Source organism: Sebastes umbrosus, chromosome 16, assembly GCF_015220745.1.
Source record: "Sebastes umbrosus isolate fSebUmb1 chromosome 16, fSebUmb1.pri, whole genome shotgun sequence".
Lineage (NCBI taxonomy): Eukaryota > Metazoa > Chordata > Actinopteri > Perciformes > Sebastidae > Sebastes > Sebastes umbrosus.
In genome coordinates this window covers 29,966,464-29,987,587 of record NC_051284.1, presented here as the reverse complement: position 1 = coordinate 29,987,587, position 21,124 = coordinate 29,966,464, and the positions used below count along the sequence as shown (strand labels likewise).

At 43.2% G+C, this 21,124-nt stretch overlaps 1 protein-coding gene across 4 annotated transcripts in view; it reads left to right on the top strand.

The window, feature by feature from the left end:
- Nucleotides 1-21,124, top strand: part of LOC119504578 (nesprin-2-like) — a 65,705-nt gene that overhangs the window by 32,849 nt on the left and 11,732 nt on the right. For all 4 annotated transcript variants that reach the window (XM_037796823.1, XM_037796824.1, XM_037796825.1 and 1 more), the window contains 5 exons: nt 700-866; nt 12,142-12,304; nt 16,224-16,411; nt 16,534-16,684; nt 19,358-19,540. In XM_037796823.1, the coding sequence (XP_037652751.1) occupies nt 700-866; nt 12,142-12,304; nt 16,224-16,411; nt 16,534-16,684; nt 19,358-19,540 (852 nt within the window). The remainder of the gene's footprint in view (nt 1-699; nt 867-12,141; nt 12,305-16,223; nt 16,412-16,533; nt 16,685-19,357; nt 19,541-21,124) is intronic.

The following is a 21,124-nucleotide window of genomic DNA, read 5'->3' as shown; positions in this document are numbered from 1 at the left end:
TCAAAACAACGTTAAATTCTGCTGAGCTGCTGAGTGTGAGGACACGTCGAGGCTGGGAGGTGGAGCGACGGTCTGCGTCTCTTTTTAGAAAGCTGTGAACTCCCTCCAGATTGTTAAAGAGGCGACAGCTGTTTGAGCCCCAGCAGGACCACGCGGGTTTGTTTTGTGTCAAACTCACGGCCCCCTTTCATTTGTCACGGTGACGAGGAGGGATGGGGGGGCGTGGAGGGCAGTAAAGGCGACTGCTGTTAAAGAAACCCAAACTTATTGCCCTGGCGGGGGGTTTAAACCTTGTCAAGGACTGGAGCTTTAAATTTAGTGTCTTGTTTCGGCACACAGAGTTACTTTCTGGCAAACTTCCAAAGTCAGACGCTGTCATGATTTTTGTCTAAAATAAAAGGTAAATTTAGTTAAAGGTAGTAACAATTCTAGTAAACTAAGATGTCTCAAATTATACGTTGCATGGAATTTTAAATAAGCAAACGTTCTGAAAGTGTTACTTCTTTTTATTTATCCTTACTTGAGCCATAATAAAGCCAACCCTGTCCTTGAAGTCAGACTTACAGCAATGATAAAATGTTAATTTACTAAATCCTGTACAGAAATGATTAAATGTGTGATACACATAATCTCTGGTGGTTTGAGATGTGAAGCTGCAGGTTCTTAGTCCGTCCTCTTTCTCCTGTGTTCCTCCATCAGGACTGCATGGAGGAGATCAACCTGTTCAGTGAGAATAAAACCCACCTGAAGCAGCTCGGAGAACAGCTCATCACAGCCAGCAACAAGACGAAAGAGACGGAGGTCAACGACAAGCTGAAGGACATCAACGACCGCTGGCAGCATCTGTTCGACCACATAGAGGCCAGGTAAGAGAAGATGGAGGGAGGACAGGGAGAGCTGTGTGTCGGCATCACAACAACGCCGTGTTAACTCTTAAGCTGCTTGAGATTGATTTCATGTTTTAGATGGTGCTAAAATGGCACGTTTCCAACAAGCAGTCCAGTTCAGTTCAGTTCGTTACACATTAGAACGTTATTTTTGTTTCCAGTTGCAAAAGTTGTGGAAGGTACCAATAGAACCTCTCCATCTTCAGTACCACCTCGGTCGAGGTTCGAAGTGAGCTGAGCCGATACCAGAAGGTGCAGTTAAAACGCTGCAGACCACTGATTGATCAGAGAGACTCACTAGCACGACCGCACATACTTGAGTTTTTTAAATTGCCAAGCTACCATCAGCTGCGACCCACATTTTTAATCCAAGGAAGCCAGATTTAAAAAAAAAAACTGGGAGCTTGCTAAACTACGCCACTACACCGGACACATTATCTACAATACAACGTACAACTGACAAAGTGCAGACGTTCCTCTGTTTGGTTGCCGCTGAAAATGATTCAGCGAGTGTCCCATTGATGATGTCACGGCAGTGTCACACACCTTCGCTACGGCGATCAACTGAGAATCCCGCCTACGCTGAGTGGGTACTATCTGCAGTGGAAACACGTCTAGAGAAAAGGATCTGGTACCAGAAGTGAGTGGAGTAAAGTGGAGCAGAGCAGTACCATGCAGTGGAAACACGGCTTAAAGGATCCGATGTTATTCAAACCCTCGCGAAATTGACGTCACACAGACCTCTGCAGCTTCGTGACCATGGGAAGAATAATTCAAGCTCTAGCATGTTAACGATAGCATTTAGCATTCTACGTAATATTAGATCGTTGCATGTTGCATGCTTACTGCAGCTATACTAGCGTGCTTGTTGTGGCATTTAGCATAACAACCTCAGCATTCACACTAAAGCACAGCTGAGTCTGACAAAGTCCAGCTGAGACTAAATAAAGCTGAAAGTTCTAGCTGAGCCTCTCATGGGAGAGTTCATCTCCTTTTGTTTATAACCGTGGTTCATATGACTCTATTGATCAATAACTTTAAGACTATAACGGTCCTTCTTGGAGACTGACCTGGTGATTACTGTAAAGACGTCTCTGCTGGAGTCGTAACAGCAGAATGTACTTTGTACTTTTAACAGCTTCTCTTTCTCATAGAGAACACTGACGTTGTTCAGTAAACTCTGCTTCAACACAGTGGAAACGTCTCTATATTAAAGTCAGACTGTAGGTGCTGCAGCATGAAGGGTAAGGTGGAAATTAAACGCTTTTTATCAATATGATTTATGCTGAAAGTGCAGGTCATTTGTTCAATATAGGTTATGTATAGCAATGTTTGGACTGCAAGATGACTGGCAGTCACTACCTAACAAATGCATCTCTACAGACTTGTTTGAAGTCCAAACTTGCAGTTCAACCCGTTCAGCTTTGTGTTTGTTGTTGTATGTTTTCCCTCTCTGAGAACCGAGCACAGCTGTTCTTCTACTGTGGCTGCAGATTAAAATAGAAAAGCTCAGAGTGAGAGAGGATAGAGTGATATTAATATTAATCCATAAATGCAGATCTCATTCCAGCACACAGAGGAGTGGTGGCTGTTTGAAATGTTGATGCTTCAGCTTAGAGCCTCTTTACTGCTGATCCACATGAAGCAGCATTGTGCAACGTGACCGATAGAGACAAGGTTAACGTAAACAGTGGGAGTGAGATGATCCCATGTGGTCTCATTTATTTGATCATGTCCTGCTGTTTGACTCAAACAAAGTAGGTTTTTCTGACCACTTCTAAAGGAAAAAGTGCTGAAAATCCTGCAGTTGTATCCTCCACGATCTCCTGGCCAATCATTGTGTAAAACAGGTAGGGCTGCACAATTAATCGAATATTAATCGCAATTACGATTTTGGCTTTCCACAGTTAAACGAACGTGATCGACTGCGATATTGACGTTTAATATACTCCGCTCATAGAAAACTCTGCTGCATAAATCAAGCGCTTCCTAAACTAACAGCTAGAGATGAACCGTCAATCAGCAGCCGATTGAAGCCGGTTGTTTTCAGCAGTCTCTTATGCTCATATATCTGTTTTTTTGCTGGCACAGTCAGTAACGTCACACACACACATCATGTCGTCAGTGTGGAAGTTCTTCAGCGTGAGATGAAGAAACATGAAGCTTTGTCACAACTGTTAATCCAAAATGATCCATGGAGGAACAACCTTAAAAACATTTGGAACGACTAACTTAATCACTCTTATTATATTGTAATTTATTCCCACGATGCTCCTCAGAGTAACCACGGTGACTGGCTTGTCTGCCGACAGCACCAAGCACATTATGGTGCATTCAAGCTCTACTCAGTAAAATGAGTATTGGGCGATGATGGTAGATTATACCATAACCGTGCAGCTCTAAAAACAGGCCTGATTGTCGGATTGTTGGGTTGGTAAAGTTATGGAAATTGCAGCTTGGATCATGTCTGTATTGTATCAGTGACAGGGAGGAGGAAAAAAAAGCATGACCCGACAATACAAAGTCACAGATTTGGACTTTGTGTTGATCACAGTGTGACTTTTGGCTTCTCCGTTTAACTGTAGTATGAATCTTCAGCCTGTAAACTCGGCTTTAGTTTGAATGTTCAGATTTTCTGGATAATTACGTGTTCTCACCACTTACAGGTTGATCTCAGATCATGCAGTATCATGCATTAGCGGAGTTTTTTTTGGCTTTTCTTGCTCTCTTTCAGTAACTTTGCTTTCTCATCGTCAAACAGTACAGTAATTATTACCGCCGTGTCCTCGCTGTCGCAGCTGAATGGATGCAGGGTGGCAGAGTGCACGACAATTACCGCCACATCTCTGGCAAACAACAGGACAGCGAGGTTTAAACTGAATTTCTGCTCCTGATAATTGGCTGTTTGGTGACCGTAAAGGAGAAGACGGCAACAGAAAGTTCATAAAATCCACATTAGATCAGCGGCGAACTGAACGGAGTGAAGCTGAGAGGCAGTGGACTGTTGTCTTGGAGCCAGATGGGTTAAAGCAGTCAGGGTGGGGGTGGAGGTGACTTATCCTCCATGGGAATGACTGACTTAGATCTGCCATATGGTGGCCGATCAGTGACCGAGGTCTCTGCTCAGGCTCTGTTTCCCTCTCACAGCTTAGCATGAAATTCATCTTAATAAATGTAATAATATATCTTCTTCTATAGCTCCGTTGTTGTCCAAAAACTATAAAAAAGGGCTGTCAAAGTTAACACAATAATAACACGTTAAGGCAAATTCGTTTTATTGCCACTAATTTCTTTAACGCATTAACTCAACTTGAAATTTGTAAGTTGTAGCGGCTCCGTTTTAAAGCTAGAGTGAAGATACTAGTATCATATTAAACTAGAAAACCTGGTGAATCCATCGGTACCAACCATGTCAATCTAGCTCGTCATGAAGGAGGTTAAATAACGCTCCAAACTTACGCTACATTCTGGCGAGGAAAAACTGTCATGTCCATTTTCAAAGGGGTCCCTTGACCTCTGACCTCCAGATCAGTGAATGTAAATGGGTTCTATGGGTACCCACGAGTCTCCCCTTTACAGACATGCCCACTTTATGATAATCACATGCAGTTTGGGGGCAAGTCATAGTCAAGTCAGCACACTGACACACTGACAGCTGTTGTTGCCTGTTGGGGTCCCATTTTCGAGACTGCTTAACGGTCTGAGTCTTTATCGATACCACTATCAATACTTTTCTATTATTTGGTGGAGAACAGGTATTTTACTGGTTTCTATTGTTTAACTGTGAGTCTGTGACTGTTTGAAATCTGCCCATAGCCTTCAGTAAACAGAGATGATGCTGGGCATTAATTTGAAGAGGAACACACAGGGCCCCTTCAACACAACGTATAACTATGACAACAACCAACTGACCAAATGAGTAATGAAGCGAACGATGGCGTGAGGCAGTTCAGCTCTTCTTTGTTTAGTCGTTTAACGGCGGTTGGCAGGCGACTAAATTCATTTCAAAACCTTTATGAGACAATCGATGTGTGTTTGTGCAGCAGTGATTTGATTTAAACGACATGACTCTTGTCTCTCGAGACATAACGTTATGTTATATGACACGCTAGTCTCAATCGCTGTATCGATTAGCTCTGATCTTATTGATTTTGGGGTTTTGAGGAATTTGGAACCGGTTCCTTACAGAACCGTGTTTCGATCCCTAGACTCAGTAAACAGTCAGCAGGATATCCAGTCAAAGTGTAAACTAACAGAGGAGGACGAGGAGGACGAGGGTCTTTACTGTGACTGACAGGCTGTTAGTGCAGAGATGTCTTAAACAATAAAAGTGGGACCGGGGTGGAGAGGGAGCGTGACACACAATAGTGGATTTGCCCCCCCGTCCCCTCAGGGACTGTCCAGCATAACGAGGCTAAGCCTGTTAATGAGCCGCCGCTGAGGCACGAGCCTCGTGTCTCTGATGGAATGTGCCGTTGTCACGCTGTTGATTTAGATTTTATTACAGCCAACGGCAACGGAAAAAATACCCGTCTCTGTGGGCGCTCGTTGAGGTCAACGCTTTGTGCAGGACAGTCCAGTTCTTCCACATCTATTACTGAAAAATGTTTTTTTTATGGAGCTTTGTGCATGGGGGTGCACAATGTCAAGATGAAACAGGAAAGGGCCATCCTCAAAATGTGGAACCAGGGTCCTGGAGCAAATCAGGAAAAACAGCCCCAGATCTAAGTGTGCATATCCCCAACTTCACTGAATATGTGTAACATGATAATTATCATCTTGACAGCCGAAACCCGCTGTGAGATTTGAGGCTCAGGATCTACTGTAGACTGGAGGGGGGGGGGGGTGAAAAGCCACTAAGCTGATAAACGTGGGGAGTCTTCACAAGCTGCTTAACACCACCAGGGAACCATCTCACTATTGTTCATGTTGTTCACCTCAAAACCAACAGAGCAGTTTTAGGTGGGAGTAAAGGATAAAATTAGATTATTCTGTGTTTACCACGAGTCCAGCTATTCTCACCAGCTTTATAAAACCAGAGACTAAAGGACTAACAGTAGCTTTCAGTGGATCAGTGGACTCCAGCCCTCACTTAACCCCCCGCTAGTCTAATCCACCCGGACTCCTCACGCTGAGAGAGGACACACCCCGACTCTGAGCCAATGAAACACGCGCTGCAACAAGCTGGTTAGAATTAAGATGCTTTCCCTGGTCTGAATCAGAGTAAATATTAAACCTTTGCACCACCAAACCACCACTATTAGTTGAAAGTTGAACCTAAACCACAAATGCCAGAATATGCAGTTCCACTAATGGCCACTAGGTGCAAAATCTTGGGCTGGAAGGGATGACGTATTTTTGAAAGGTCAACCAGGAAGTTAATATCGCCCTGGTTCCCTCGACAAAAAGCCGAAGTGCTAAAATGTCCGTGTTTTAGGATGAAGTCAGTTCATAAAGACTTAAAGAACCCTCCCTAATCAGTTCACTACTTAACATCAAAGTCTCTCGTTCTTAACCCCGTCTCCATTTCACTCTTTCTTTCCATCATAAGTAGTTCATACTTCACAGGCATGAATTGAGTCTGTGTTTTCATTGGCCGGCCCGTTGTCCTGCAGAGTCCTGTCGTCCTGTGTCATCACACGTTTTGATAAGCGCTGACGGAGCTGCAGAGGAGCTGATTCAGAGTCAGTGATGACTGCGCTCTCGGCCTTTTGTCTGCGTCTCGGTGACGGCAGATGACCGCTGAGGTTTGACTTGCAGAGGGATTAGATGCGTTGACACTGGCTCGCTGCTTGCCTTTGTCCCCCCAAAACAAACCGGGTGCTCCGTCAGCCGGCCCAGCAGCTGCCGTCTGCTGACGCAAGCCTTTGTGCCGACGGGCCGATCGGCCTCGGGGGCCCACCGGGGGCCTCCGTCCTCTCTCCTCATTGTCTGGATAAGATGCAAGCGAGGCAGATGTTTGTCTTTAAAACACAGTCTCCCTCCTCCTCCTCACACCTGGTTCAGCAAACCAACTTCTCTCTTTATCACATTTTGTGTTTTTGTTTCTAAATTGCAGTTTGTCGAGTCGTTAATTTCAAGTGGAGCTTTTACGTGTTATTTAGTGTCGTGTTGTTTGGCAGTTTAATGCGGACATAAAGACAACACAGTACTCACTTAGGGCTCTCTTTTCAAGTGGTTGTAGATCTGGTTGTCATGGTGATGGTGGTGCACTTCTCATGTTTGCAGGCTCGGCTCAGTTGACACGGGGATTTGTTAAGTTTGAACAAGGGATTGTGAGACGAAGGATGGAGTTAATGTTTCTGTTAGGGATGAATTTATTCTAATAATATTATTACTTTTTTCTCATAAACTTATGACTTTATTTTCGTAATATTATTACTTTTTTCTCTCTTAAAATTCAGACTTTATTCTCATAATATTACAACTTTTATTCTCGTAAACTTATGAATTTATTCTCATAATACGACTTTTTTTTTTCTTGTAAACTTATAAATTTATTCTCATAATATTACAACTTTTCTTTCTTGTAAACTTCTGACTTTATTCTCGTAATATTATGACTTTATTCTTGAAATTTCAGATTTCTTTTTTTTCTCTCAATGTGGCCCTAATACTCCGTCGTAGGTTTTAGAGTTTGAAAAAGAGACTGAATAAGTAACAGATATAAAAAAAGATGTAACCACCATAACGTTTTCACTGTTTACTAACCCTGTTTTCAAGACACAGAAAAAAAACAGTAAGTCTACTCATCAACTGGCAATGGGAAAGGAGTCTATCGCCTATTTTAGCGGGTTTTCCCGCATTAAAAAACCTTCTTATATACGCGCTCATATTGGTGGAAAAAGGGTATTATTCTGTGACTCACTGTGAGAAGCGGAGGCGAGTGTCCTCTGAGCTCACGATGGTCATTAATTAAGAATTCAACGGCAACATACTTTAATTAAAATCTGTAATTCATTCAGCCTGTGAGAGGAGAGAAAACACTTTCACTTCTTTGACATCATTACTCTTCAACTCACTGCTGTTTTTGTCAGACGTTCAGCCGCTCCGTCTCTCGCACCAGGTGTCAAACATCACGTGATCATTGTGTGAATGAAGCCATTACTGTAACAGATAGACGAAGCCGGCAGTGTTATGTTTTCCGTGTTTGAAAAGGGCTTTAGATTTATGTTTTCTTTCAGTGTACTTGCGTATAATTCTCCTCCACCTGTTGTCGCCCTCTCCATCATTCAGTCCTGTAATATATATTTGACTGGCTCTTAGTGCACTGAGCCCCACGCTGGTTTATATTGAAATGGAAGAAGATGGCAGATGGAGGTTTTCCAGACTCAGACTTCCCCGCTGGGTAACGTCTGAGCTCGGATCCAATAACAGAAACAGCTGCACCTGTAATCTGCCCAGGAAGACCTGGACTAACTTTAATGGGCTGCTCTTTCTTTGTTCCTGCTTGGTGTTGCAGTGTGAAGTGATATTATTACAGTTTTAGAGGTGGTTTGTTTCGAGCCTAAATACGTACTTTTCTGCCTCGATGAGTTGTCCATCCAAATATATACATATAAAGAGACACACAGAGACACTTCCACATATAAACATGATAACAGTAAAACATGAACATTTTGTAGCACTTAAATGTACTTTACAATAACTTACAAATGTCTTTCAAAAGTGGAATTTAAATATATTTTGTCCTGCACTGATTACTCTCCAATAACATTCTGAGTTAGAGCTTTATTTCTAAGCTTTCTGCCTTTTAAAATACACATTATTCATCACGCTCACATGTTTAAACTCTCCGACTAAAGGCCCAGACGCACCAAACCGACATCAAAGAACTAGCAGCTACGAAGGCCACCTGTTGTGTCGCCTCACGTTGTCTTTGTTTTGGCCAAAAAGTTGCACTCGAACACACCGCAAAGACTACAGCTGACGGCCAACTACCACGTACGTTCTGCACCTGCGTGAGAGGAAATAACTCTCCACGCCAGCAGGCGGCGGTAGTCTGTATTCATCATTCAAAAAGGGAAACAGGAAGACCGAGGACGGCGGATATATAAGCTGTTGTTAGGATACTTACATGAAACAAAGCGGCGTCTGCCGACCATTTTCACACCACTCTCATTCCAGATGTTCATGTCGCTGTGAAAGTATCCGTGTGTTGGGATGATTAGATGACGTGAAGATGTTCACTTTACTCGTTGGCTTCCGTCACTCTTCTCCTGCACTGGTTCGCTTAAGCTGAACAGCCAATCAGAGTGATTTCTCTCACTGACGAGCTCCGTCACCGATTCAACACGCTGAATCGTCTGAAAGACCTCCGACACGGGCCGACTAGAGCCGACGGTGCGGGACACACCACAAAAAACTAGACCGACAGACGCTCACCGACGGCCCCAAACTGTCCGACAGCCGACCATCAGCTTGGTGTGTCAGAGCCTTTATATGTACTTTATGATAACTTAAAATTGTCTTTCAAAAGTAGAATTGAATTATATTTTGTCCTGCACTGAAAATCTGTATATTTCAAAGAGGAGGGAAAAAGACTAAATAATTAATATATTAATTGTAAAAATAATCAATAATTGAAAATAATTTAGTTCCAAAGGAGCTCCTGATGCTGTGTGTCCTTGGGTGAACCTGTTAGTGCATCCAGATGTTTGGAGGGAGAGGAGGAGGAGGAGGAGGAGGAGGAGACAGGCGGTGTGCAGAGGAGGGAGGGGAGGGATGTTGTGCTTGCTAGCGGATGAGCCGTCGCCATGGAGTAGCCTCCTCTCCAGCCCGTAAGTACCTTTCGCCCTCATCGCACTCCGGTGCACCCGGCCAGCATGAGGCTGAGGAGGCAAGACGGGTGAAAAGGGGAGCAAATTGGGTGTTTTGTTGTGATAAAGAGGTAGAGGAGGAGGAAGAGGAGGAGGAGGAGGAGGAGGTGGAGGAGACACGGAGAGCAGGAGTGAAGGGGGATGGGCTGGGCTTTTGTCGGTGCAGGCATGTAGACAGGCAGAGTCATTCAGAGCTAATCCAATTGAGACCGCCAGCTCCAGTCGTCTCGTGTGTGTGTCGGTATTTAGGTGGCAGCTCGGACAGCAGGTGTGTGTGTGTGTGTGAGACAATGCAATAACCCTCTATATATATGTATATATGTATATATGTATATATATATGTCCGTCTATGATCGCAGCAGTATGTTTTATATGTCACTGATGTTGCGCTCCGCCCCTCCAGTTACTGCCACGTCCTCACACACTGTAGAGACATGCAACACCTGCATGCACACACAACACAAACACATGCACGCAGATAAATCAGCAGCCAGATATAGGACAGAAACATCCCCCTACAGTCTCTGTTACAGTGTCCGTCTCTGCAGCATCAGCATCTGGGAAGGTTTAATTGTCCGTCTCATTGTGCAAATCACAAAAACAGTTTTCAGTGTGTCTCACTGGCTTCAGTGACCGTATGATGACCGCTGCTTGTTGCTGCTTTGTTGCATCATTCTGCTGTGCTGGCTCACATGGACATGTTGAATAGTATTTGAACTAGTATGAAACGTGCACAGCTACACTTGAGTCGATAGAACATTACCGTTAAACCGCGTTGTGTTTGTTTGAGGTGCAGTCTTTCTGAACATCCTGCTTCCCCCTGTGCCACGAGATGCACTGACTGTAACATCGCCGTCCTTGTGTTTCTCCAATGATTTGATTTAGATATTATATATAACTAAAAGAAGCTCCTTTTATAAGAGGCTCCAAAATCCCCTCATTCTGTTATATCTAAAAAAGCATTTCACCAAGCTCAACAAAGAGTTGGTTTGTAGAAAGTCAGAGCTGAGATACTGAAGCAGATACTAAACTGGCCAACGTTAGCGGACATCTCATTCAAAGTTGGAATTGGAAAGTTTGTGGAAGATTCAGTCTCTTGCTTGTTGATTTATTTGACTAAAACGTCACCTGTACATCAGGGGTGTGACGGTGAGGACATTTTCCCACCGGTTACTAAACTTGTGACAACACCGGTGTTACCGATTACACCGGACATTTGGCCTCTCTCCGGTCCAGCTTTGGCTGCGGGGCTGCGGGGCTGCAGGTGTCTACCTGGTACTGCTTCGCCAGCAAACACCGGCTGTAACCGCTCCGTCCTCCGCACGCCGATTGCTTCATTAACCTATTAGCATTGTCTTAAATAGGCGCTTTTGCTTTTGCCTTCAACACCAAATCCTCCGCCATCGTCTTGTCTGTCGACTCTCTCTCGTCCCCTGTTTGTGAAATCAGACTCCTGCTGCTCTGAGCTGAATCGCCACCTATTTTGATAATCAATTAATCGGTTTTAGTAATAACAAAAAGTCAAAATTCGGACATTTTAAAGACCAAACAACTGATTGATTAATTGAGAACAGTTCGTTACAGCCCTAGTACTGACGCGACGGCAGAAAGTTCTACATCAGCTGTAGCCATCTTGCTTGTTTTAAAAAATACATCAACGTCGCTCCTCTTTACGGTCTTCGTCTCAAACACGCCCCCTATTAGATTAACGCTTGTGATTGGCCCGACACGTCTCAGACCGCTGGGAATCTGCCAGCGCAAATAACAAATGAGCTCACAGATTTGTCTGGTTCCTAGAAAAACAACCTTTCTTTGCTCTTCTGATTGAACTTTAGAGAAAAGTTTTTCCATCTGGAGGTGCTTAAATAAGCCAGTACTGGGTGGGCTGAGGAAGCATCCTCCACTGCTATAAAGTGTGATGACTGAACTCATCCAACCACTCACACTGACACTCATAGGTGGGTTTTGGTGCACATCTCTCACCGGCTGCAGTCACATGACGCTGCAGTGTCACCCTCTCTGCATTGTGTTGGTTTGTGAACTGATGTAGGTCACTGACCTGAGAGCTGCACTGGAATGCGGTCTCTGTCCCAGACACCACCCAGCTCCCAGTCAGATGTAGGTCAGCCCACAGCCCCGCTATAATGGCTCCTGTTGTGTGAGAATGATACGTGAGAATGATAGCAGCACTTCCCAGACACACGGTGCTAATCTGTGACGTAGAGCCGAGCGTAGTGCTAACAGCGTAGTGCTAACAGTGGCGGGGATGGGGTGGTGGGTGTGGTTCTCTCTGTGGACAACATGTCTGCACTGTAAAGTAAAAGTTGTCGTTTTGGAAGACCAGAAGAACCAAACAGTTTCAGGTTTCATGATGTTTGACCAGCGAAGCTCCAGCGACAGCCCCGGTAACGTGACATTTTTTTCTGTCTCCGCAGGGTGACAAAGCTGAAGGAGACGCTGGTGACGGTGCAGCAGCTTGATAAGAACATGAGCAACCTGCGGACGTGGCTGTCTCGCATCGAGGCGGACTTGGCCAAGCCGGTGGTCTACAACGTCTGCCACAGCGACGAGATTCAGAGGAAACTGGCTGAGCAGCAGGTGGGCCGAGACGGAATGAGATGTTTTTTATTCATTATGAAAGTTTTTAACTGGTCAAATATCTAGTGAATGAATCAGTGGAGCTTTCTTCACTTCAGCATCTTAGTAGATGTCACATCAGCAGTAGATGTCACACAGAGGTGGCGTACATCATCTGAAAGCTGGAAACCTGAAGATTAATTTGAGACTGTATAAGGTTTAAGAGATTTCTGCAAAAATTGCATTTTTTTTTCGGCGATTAGATGGCGAGCACTTCTGTTGCGTAAACTGCTCAGAAATCCCTTTATTGTCAATTCTAGCTAGGAAAGCCATCCATCATCTGAATGCTCTAGGTCTCTAGTTTGATCCATCCATCCTCTGAATGCTCTAGGTCTCTAGTTTGATCCATCCATCCTCTGAATGCTCTAGGTCTCTAGTCTGATCCATCCATCCTCTGAATGCTCTAGATCTCTAGTCTGATCCATCCATCCTCTGAATGCTCTAGGTCTCTAGTTTGTGGCCGTAAAGTTTCATGAGGCTGTGATTATCCTAGAGGTCACCACAAGGTCGTGTTATACAGTGAGGTCAAGTTTTAAAAAAAAAAAATGGTCTCACTACAATGAAATGTCTCCTATGATGTTAGCATCATCACACATGAATACAGTTGGGCTCATTGGATCCTCAAGAGTCTCAGCTTTACAGTGATACCCAAGTTATGTGATTCAAAGACTGTTTAGGGACCCCAGTATGCAGAAATATTCAAACACACCATTTTAGAATAGGAGAAAATAACACATTTATATTGCATTCAAAAACGTCATTTTACCCCATGTGATTATGATAAAGTGGGCATGTCTGTAAAGGGGAGACTCTTGGGTACCCATAGAACCCATTTTCATTCACATATCTGGAGGTCAGAGGTCAAAATTTAGCCTGAATTTGGAGCGTCATTTAACCTCTTTCCCGTGGGTCGGTCCTGCAGGTCTCTGAGTGTTAATGGAGGCGACAATGTTAGGAGACAGTTGGAGGTTTAGATGGTCCTCTGTCTCACTTTTCCTCCATCACCACAGAAAAAAGGCTTAAAAAGCTTTACGATGGCGACTCCACTTTGAGGGGAGACCACCGCATGACACTTTGAGGGGATTTTAGGGCAGGAAGTACCTCACTCACTCACTCACTCACTCACTCACTACATGATGCATGCCTGCTTTTAAACCCTTTATGTTACGGCCACCCCTGTAGTTATCCGCAGTGTAATAACAGAAGAGTAGAGTAATGCGTGCTGCAAAGTAAAATCTCAGCAAGCTGCAGGAAGACGGTTGTTTGTGAAGGAGGAAGCTGTCACACTGGGCTCAGAGACGGTAAATGCACTGAGAGCCCGCGGGCTCAGCCGGCGGCCCGAAGATAGGAAATGGACCTTAGCCTGTTAGTCCATTTGTAGCCTGCAGCACTGCTACTTCACTAAGAGGAGAAAGAGTTTCTGGTATGAGAGGAGGTGGAGGGAACAGAAGAAGACTAATTCACTACCTGTGTTTGTGTATGAGTGAATCTGCTAAAGTCACGGAAACATATCAACTAGGACAGCTGTGCTCAAAAAGCTCAAACAAATCTTTTATCATGGATCACATCGTGAATAAATGGCACGAAAATCAATGGAATTGTTGGCAAAATGATTGCATCCAAAGTATTTTGTCGACACAAATTTAAGACAGTTGATTACAGCTGTTATTTAAATAAAATTGACCGCATCTTTGTGGTCTGTCAGCATACATTTATAGGAGCAAGACACTGGATTATCTAGCAATACTTCACTCTCAAACACCACGACAAACGTGAACATGTTTTCTCCGTGCTGCTCCTGTCGCGGCTGAGCATCACAGATGGGTCATTATTTTATTTTCTGAGAAACTCAACATTTTCTAAACTTTGAAAGTGCTCCCTTCTGTCAGAAACACGTCAGGCAGAGTGCTTCATGCAACCATTTTTTGTTTATAAAAAGCTACTGGCAGTTATGAAATGGCCAATTTTGTCCAGAACCTTTTGGTGCTGCTGATACCTGCAGGTTCTAGGAGAGTTTGGATATTTCTTTTTCTAGTTTTATGATGGAGTTTGTGGTCAGATGCATTCATTTCACAAAATGTTAACAATGGAGGAGGCTGACTTGAGGTTGTCTGTATGAGGACATATCTGAGGAAAGAAGTGGTCCATGAAGGAGAGGGAGAGACGTGTGAAGGACAGCCAGAAACAAGGAGACGGAGACTGACTTGGTAAAAGTGAGGAAGAAATACAGAGCAGAGGCAGGCTGGCTGGCTGAAAGAGACGCTTCCTCAGAAAAAGGCTGCAGCTCTCTCCATTAGTGGATGAAGGACGGCTGAAATGACTCCTGTGTGGATGGGCTCTTTAAGCTTTCATCTGTCACCATGGCAACCCAGAGAGTGGTAACTTTGAACAAACGAGAGCCGACAAAAGTGCTGTCAGGCTTCAGAGGGAGCTACGCGCACACACACACACACACACACACACACACACACCAAAAATCACAATGTGTTGTTGAAGTACTGTAATAATCTCACAGCCCTCTGGATCAGTCTGTGGCTGACAGGAAAAACCTTCAAGACAATAGAAGTTATTGTTTTCTTAAGTCTGGTTTTCTCCTTCAGTTGTTTTTTTATTTGATTTTACACGTACGTTGAACGATAGATCAACGCACATGAGTACTATGCAGAGACGTGAAGAGATACAGACATTTAAAGAAGAAGAAGAAGAAATCAATAATACTACTAATAAAATCAATAACAGCAGCAACAACAACACAGAACAATTTGGGGGTAGAAAAATAAACATATATGTATTTATAAAAAATAAAAACAATTGTACTAATACAAAAATGAATACATAAAAATTATTATAATAAAAATAAATAAGTTAATAAATATATGTATATATAAAAACATATATATCTATAAATTGATTAATAATTTATATGTCTGTATCTAATAGACTAATTCAAATATATATATATATATATATATGTATGTAAAAATATATATGTGTAGAGAGAGAGATCAAAATTAATAATAATAATAATATATTCCTATATAAATTTAAATATATGTAAATAAATAATAATAATATATAAATATATATATATGTATATATAAAAATAAATAAATACTACTAACAAAAAATAAATACATCAAAATAATTATGATATAAATAAGTAAATAGATATATGTATATATAAAAACATGTATGTATAAATTAATTAATTATGTATATACAGTATGTCTATATAAAAATAAATATATAAATACATGTTAATAAATAAATAATAATAATAATAATACATATAAAGCGTGTATATATAATAATAATATAGAGAGTCTAATCCGCTATTTAATCGGGACACTTCCTCTGAGGCTACTCCAAACACAGCAGTTATGGGGTTTGCGGGTATGTCTTGGCCGTACATCAGTGATAAAGTTTTAAATATGGAACACCAAAATGGTGGGAACAACATCAGGGAGCAACATCAGGGAACAACATCAGCGAACAACATCAGGGAACAACATCAGGGAACAACATCAGGGAACAACATCAGCGAACAACATCAGGGAACAACATCAGGGAACAACCTGTCGAGCCTGCTCCTGCACTGATGCAAGCTGTTTCAACTCTACTGCTGCTTTTAAAGCTGCCTTTTCTCCTTCACATTCACTTTTCTTAAATCTCTTGTAGCCATCATCTGTTGCACTCAGGAACAAATGCGTGTCTAAATTATCTGGTTTATTTGGGCAGCTGAAAACTCAAAATGACCCTACCAGGAAACCTCTGAATGTGAGCCTTGATCTTCCTCCAAGCATCTTGTTGTATTGATTGAATTAATGATCTGCATGTGTCTCTCTGGTTTGTTCACAAACTGTGCTGTGTTGACCTGCAGGACCTGCAGCGGGACATCGAGCAGCACACGGAGAGCGTGGCGTCGGTGCTGACGCTTTGTGACGTCCTGCTCCACGATGCCGACGCCTGCGGCGGCGACTCGGAGAACGACTCGATCCAGCAGACCACCCGCAGCCTGGACCGCCGCTGGAGGAACATCTGTTCCATGTCCATGGAGAGGAGGATGAGGTGAGCGGTCTGACAGACATGTTTTATAAAAATAATTAACATTGTGTAATGAATTTATTTGAATGAAGTGTTTCAGCTGCTCAGATTTTCTCTGTTGACTTCCCTCCCTCTGTGGTTTTCAGGATTGAGGAGACGTGGCGTCTCTGGTGTAAGTTCCTGGACGACTTCTCTCGCTTTGAAGACTGGCTGAAGACGGCTGAGCTCACGGCAGCGAACCCGGACTCTGCTGGCGTCCTCTACACCAGCGCCAAGGAGGAGCTCAAGAAGTTCGAGGTCAGGAGACAAATCTTTCCTCTCTTGTTTGTTTCACTTTTGGCAGAATACTGGAAAGGGAGGCCTGGAGGCAATGTGATGGAAAGAAAGACCAAGAGGAAGATCAGTTCAGTGTGCGGTCACATGCCACCTTGTTGTTTAGTTAGTCAGAAAATGAACTGTCAGTCAGACAAACACGCCGGCAGCTTTGGAAGGTGAAGTTGAGACACTAGAAGAGATTTGTGTTGACAGTTTTTAAACTAATCAAACTCTCTTTATCTGATACACGACGAGTCCCAGCGTGAGTGCAGGTTCAGGTTCAGGTGTCCCGTTGTTTTGAGACACAGAGGTAATCTTTGATGTGCCACAGTCTGGATTAGAAACGCAGATTAGCACCTGGTAATCTGGACTCTGCCCTCATCTCCACGGCAACAAGGATCCAGTGTAGATGGTGTTGCTTACTAAACACACTTCATCCCGTGGAGGACCAGTGACCTATATATACATATATATACTGACCTTCAGTGACATGTACTGGGAGCTATGGGAGCGTAATGGTTCAAATCCATACAGTGACTGGAAAAGGTTGTTAATCCTCCTGAGCTGCTCGTAGCGGAGGCCTGCTGTGTGCTTCGGGCAGCTTCAACTTGTCAGACTGAATATTGACTTTATTTAAATGATAGACAGAAAAAGAGCTTTGTTTTTGATTTGATCTATCCTCCTTCTCTTCCTTCCTTCAATCCCAAAACATCCAGGCGTGGACCTTGATCATAGCCTTTGGTTGACCATTGGCGTTTTGAGTTCATAATCTGGCGCTTTAGTCATTTTCAAGGTATTTGTGTCAATCAATCAATCAGTCAGTCAATCAGTTGAATCAAATGGTGATCTAGTTAAAAGGGTTTTACAAGTACATGCATGATCATGATTCAAAAAATAACTCTGATCTCAAACAGGAAAAGTTCATGACAAAATTAAAGGTAAAATATGCTAAAATGAATTAGAATGTGTGAATAAATACATTAAACAGAAGTATAAAAGCAAAGGTTTTGGGGTTTCTCAGGGCTCAGAGAAAAAGTCATAATTTCAAATCCGTCTGCTCCTTCAGCACCACGGACAGCGACATGGATTTATCAATACACAGCACAGTTATGGTATGTGTCCACAGCCTCCGTGCTTTCCACGCTCCCCATTCATTGTCTATGTAAGCAGCCGTGCAATGCATTCTGGTAGCGTGGCGTCGCGATTCGAGAGACTAGGCGTCATGATGCCCGCTCCTCATTTGCATAAAGTTGAGGGCTCGTCTACTTTATGTAAATCACGGGCGTCCGACGCGACTCTCCGCCTCTCGAAACTCCCGAGAATCTTTTAAACTAAACGTTGTTGATCCAAATTAAAGACAGATTCATCAACTGCATGGATTATTTCTCGCCTCAAATGTTTTCAGAAACACATTTCAGTGAACTATTTACGTGAAATAAGAGAAGAAAGTTTCTAAACGAGCCTCCATACTGGTTCCGGTTTGAAAGCTGGGAGCAGCAGCCAACGGTGGGAAAGCGTTCGTCCAATCAGGAGTGCCTTGTTTCTAGGGACAGCACACCAAGCGTCCAATGTTGGGAAGCGTCGCGTCCCCTCGTGATAAAAAACGCCCCTGTGGACACGTACCATTAGAGCCATGGTCCGGGCCACGGATTCTAATTTAAGCCGGGTTTCCACCAAAAGTAAAAGTCCCGAGAGCTACTTTTCGAGGAACTAAAAGGTTCCTTCCGCCCTCTGTTGTCTGCGTTTCCACCGTGGTCTAAAGACCTGTGAAGATTAGGACAATTAGTCCACTGATGTATGAAAAAGCAACATGAACTGAGACGAGGGCTGCTGGTGGTCACAGCGGTAAACACACGCTGCAGCCTGCAGGTCAGTGTGTCCACCTGGTTACTCTAAAAAATATGTTGGACAAAGATAAACGGTTTTGTCTCACTGTGATGACATTTACTACATCATATGTTTACTGATTCACGTTGGATGTAATGAATGAAATGCAGAGGAGAGCGTCTGTCTCATAGTAAATCATCTGTTGAGTGTTTGATGGTTATTTATTTGTGCTTTAACCGCTGAGAAACAATCAGAAAATAACTTTTCTTTCATTCATAGCTGTCTCTTCTACCGCTCGCCCTCTCAGCCCGCTCGTACAATTTCTCTCTTTTTCTCTCTGTCTTTTCTTTTTAAATGAGTCAGGAAGCCGACAGCGAAGTCTGACTTTACTCTTAATGTTATCAAACAAAGAGAAATGTTCTCCACTCGTCCTAAAATGGTCCTAAATCCATAATAGATCACTTGCTTGTTTTATGAATGAAGCGGAGCAGTTGAAGCAGCGGCGCTGTGTGTGTGTGTGTGTGTGCGTGCGTGCGTGCGTGCGTGCGTGCGTGCGTGCGTGCGTGCGTGCGTGCGTGCGTGCGTGCGTGCGTGCGTGCGTGTTTGTTTGTTTGTTTGACCAATCAGTGACAATCATCCCTGCAAACTCCACCCAGAAAGTTCCTGTACTTGCTTTACCTTTTTTGGAGGGGTAAAAAGGCCCCATAAAATGTCCCTAGAAATGAAAGGTTTTTAGTTCCCGGGGGAAAGTTTTTACTAATATTTCTTAGCCATGTTTGGGGCCCTTTGTTTTAAATGAAATCGAATTATGTTGATGTCTCCTCTCAGGCGTTCCAGCGGCAGGTCCATGAGCGTCTGACTCAGCTGGAGCTGGTCAACAAACAGTATCGCCGCCTGGCCCGGGAGAACCGGACCGACGCCGCCAGCAAGCTCAAAGTCTTGGTCCACGAGGGGAACCAGAGGTGGGACAGCCTGCAGAAGAGGGTGGCTTCTGTTCTCCGCAGACTCAAGGTGAGACGGGGAAGGTTTTACATCAAATCACACCCACGCAGCCAATAAAAGCATGAAGGATATTTAGAGCTGTGTTAGGAAATGTCCTCAAACAGCAGCAAGAGATTGATGTATTTGGACTTCAAAGCCCAGAAACTCAGTATCAACAATCAGACAGCAAACATCAGCGTGTGTCAGACCCTCCCGGTTGATCTGAGTCGTATCTCCGTGCTCTCAGCTCTGCTTTTAAGCCGTCAGGATTTAGGTCACCTCTCAGACGGTGACGAGGCACGAGGCGTCCCGTTGGCAGGGAGCCGTTGGCATCGTGGCTTTTGGCGCCGAGCAGATGGAGGGATGTTTATGTTGCGTTATAAAGGTTGCATGTAATCAAAGAAGTCAGCCGATTGGTGCTGGTTGACCTCTGCGGGCTCTGCCCCTATAAGCCATATTCATATCACGGGAATGTGCAGCAGGCCGGGGTCAACAGTGATTCATGTGAGGGAGTAAAAATGTATTTATTCATACAACAATTTGCTCTACAAACTTATTTATCTTATCTGTACGTCTGTTCAGCTCCGCACCACAGACAGGGGATCTGTGTAATAATACCTATTTACTTTGACTTACATGCAGCACTAATTATATTTTATCTTATTTGGAGAGAAATAATCTTGTTTTTATTAGATGTTAAACATCAGTGCTTGAAGATGAGTTTGGCAGCTCTGAATCTGATCAAATTATAAATAAAACATAAACTTTAGTGGCTTCTTTTTACATTTATGCTCACTGTATTCATGAATATTGTGTGAATAATATATTAGTTGTAGGGCTGTCCCGAATACCAATTTTGCACAGCACGGCTGAGCAGGCTGACAGTGCTGCACTACTGTACACACATGCACCTCTGCACACAACAAACAGCGATATCCGTCTGAGAATAACTAATAATAATTAATGTTGAATATGAATAATGAATAATGTTATGGGATTATTCCTTATTTCATGGGCTATTTGGAGATTTATGTATTATTATTACATACTTATATGAAAACAACAACGAAGCATTCAATACTGATTTGGAGGTTGATTACCATGGCAACTAATTAGTTTCTTGATTTTCTATTAATAATCTGAATATGCAAAGTAACTAGTAATTAAAGCTGTCTAATAAATGTTGTGGAGTAACAAGTATAATATTTGCTTTCAAAATGGAGTGGAGTAGAAGTAACATAAAATATAAATACTCAAGTAAAGTACCTCATAGCTGTACTTAGGTACAGTACTTGTACTGTGTATGTTCTAAGTTAGATTCCACCACTGGTGACATCATACCACCAACAAACTGTTGAATACATTCCTCAATCCACTTTTTTTTTTAATCTAAAAGAATAAAAACTACATATAACCAGGGTGCATTGGAGGAAGGTCTTCGTCTACAGACTGATTTCCGTCAAAGGTGTTTTTTTTGTTCGGTCATAGGCCGTTTGTTGTTACTGCCAAGGTAAAAAAAAAAAAGATTTTGTGTAATGCGGAACCAAAGTTCACAATCGAGCTCCGCCCCCGGACACTTTTAGCCGTACGCTGTTAGCAACAGGTGTGAAGGTT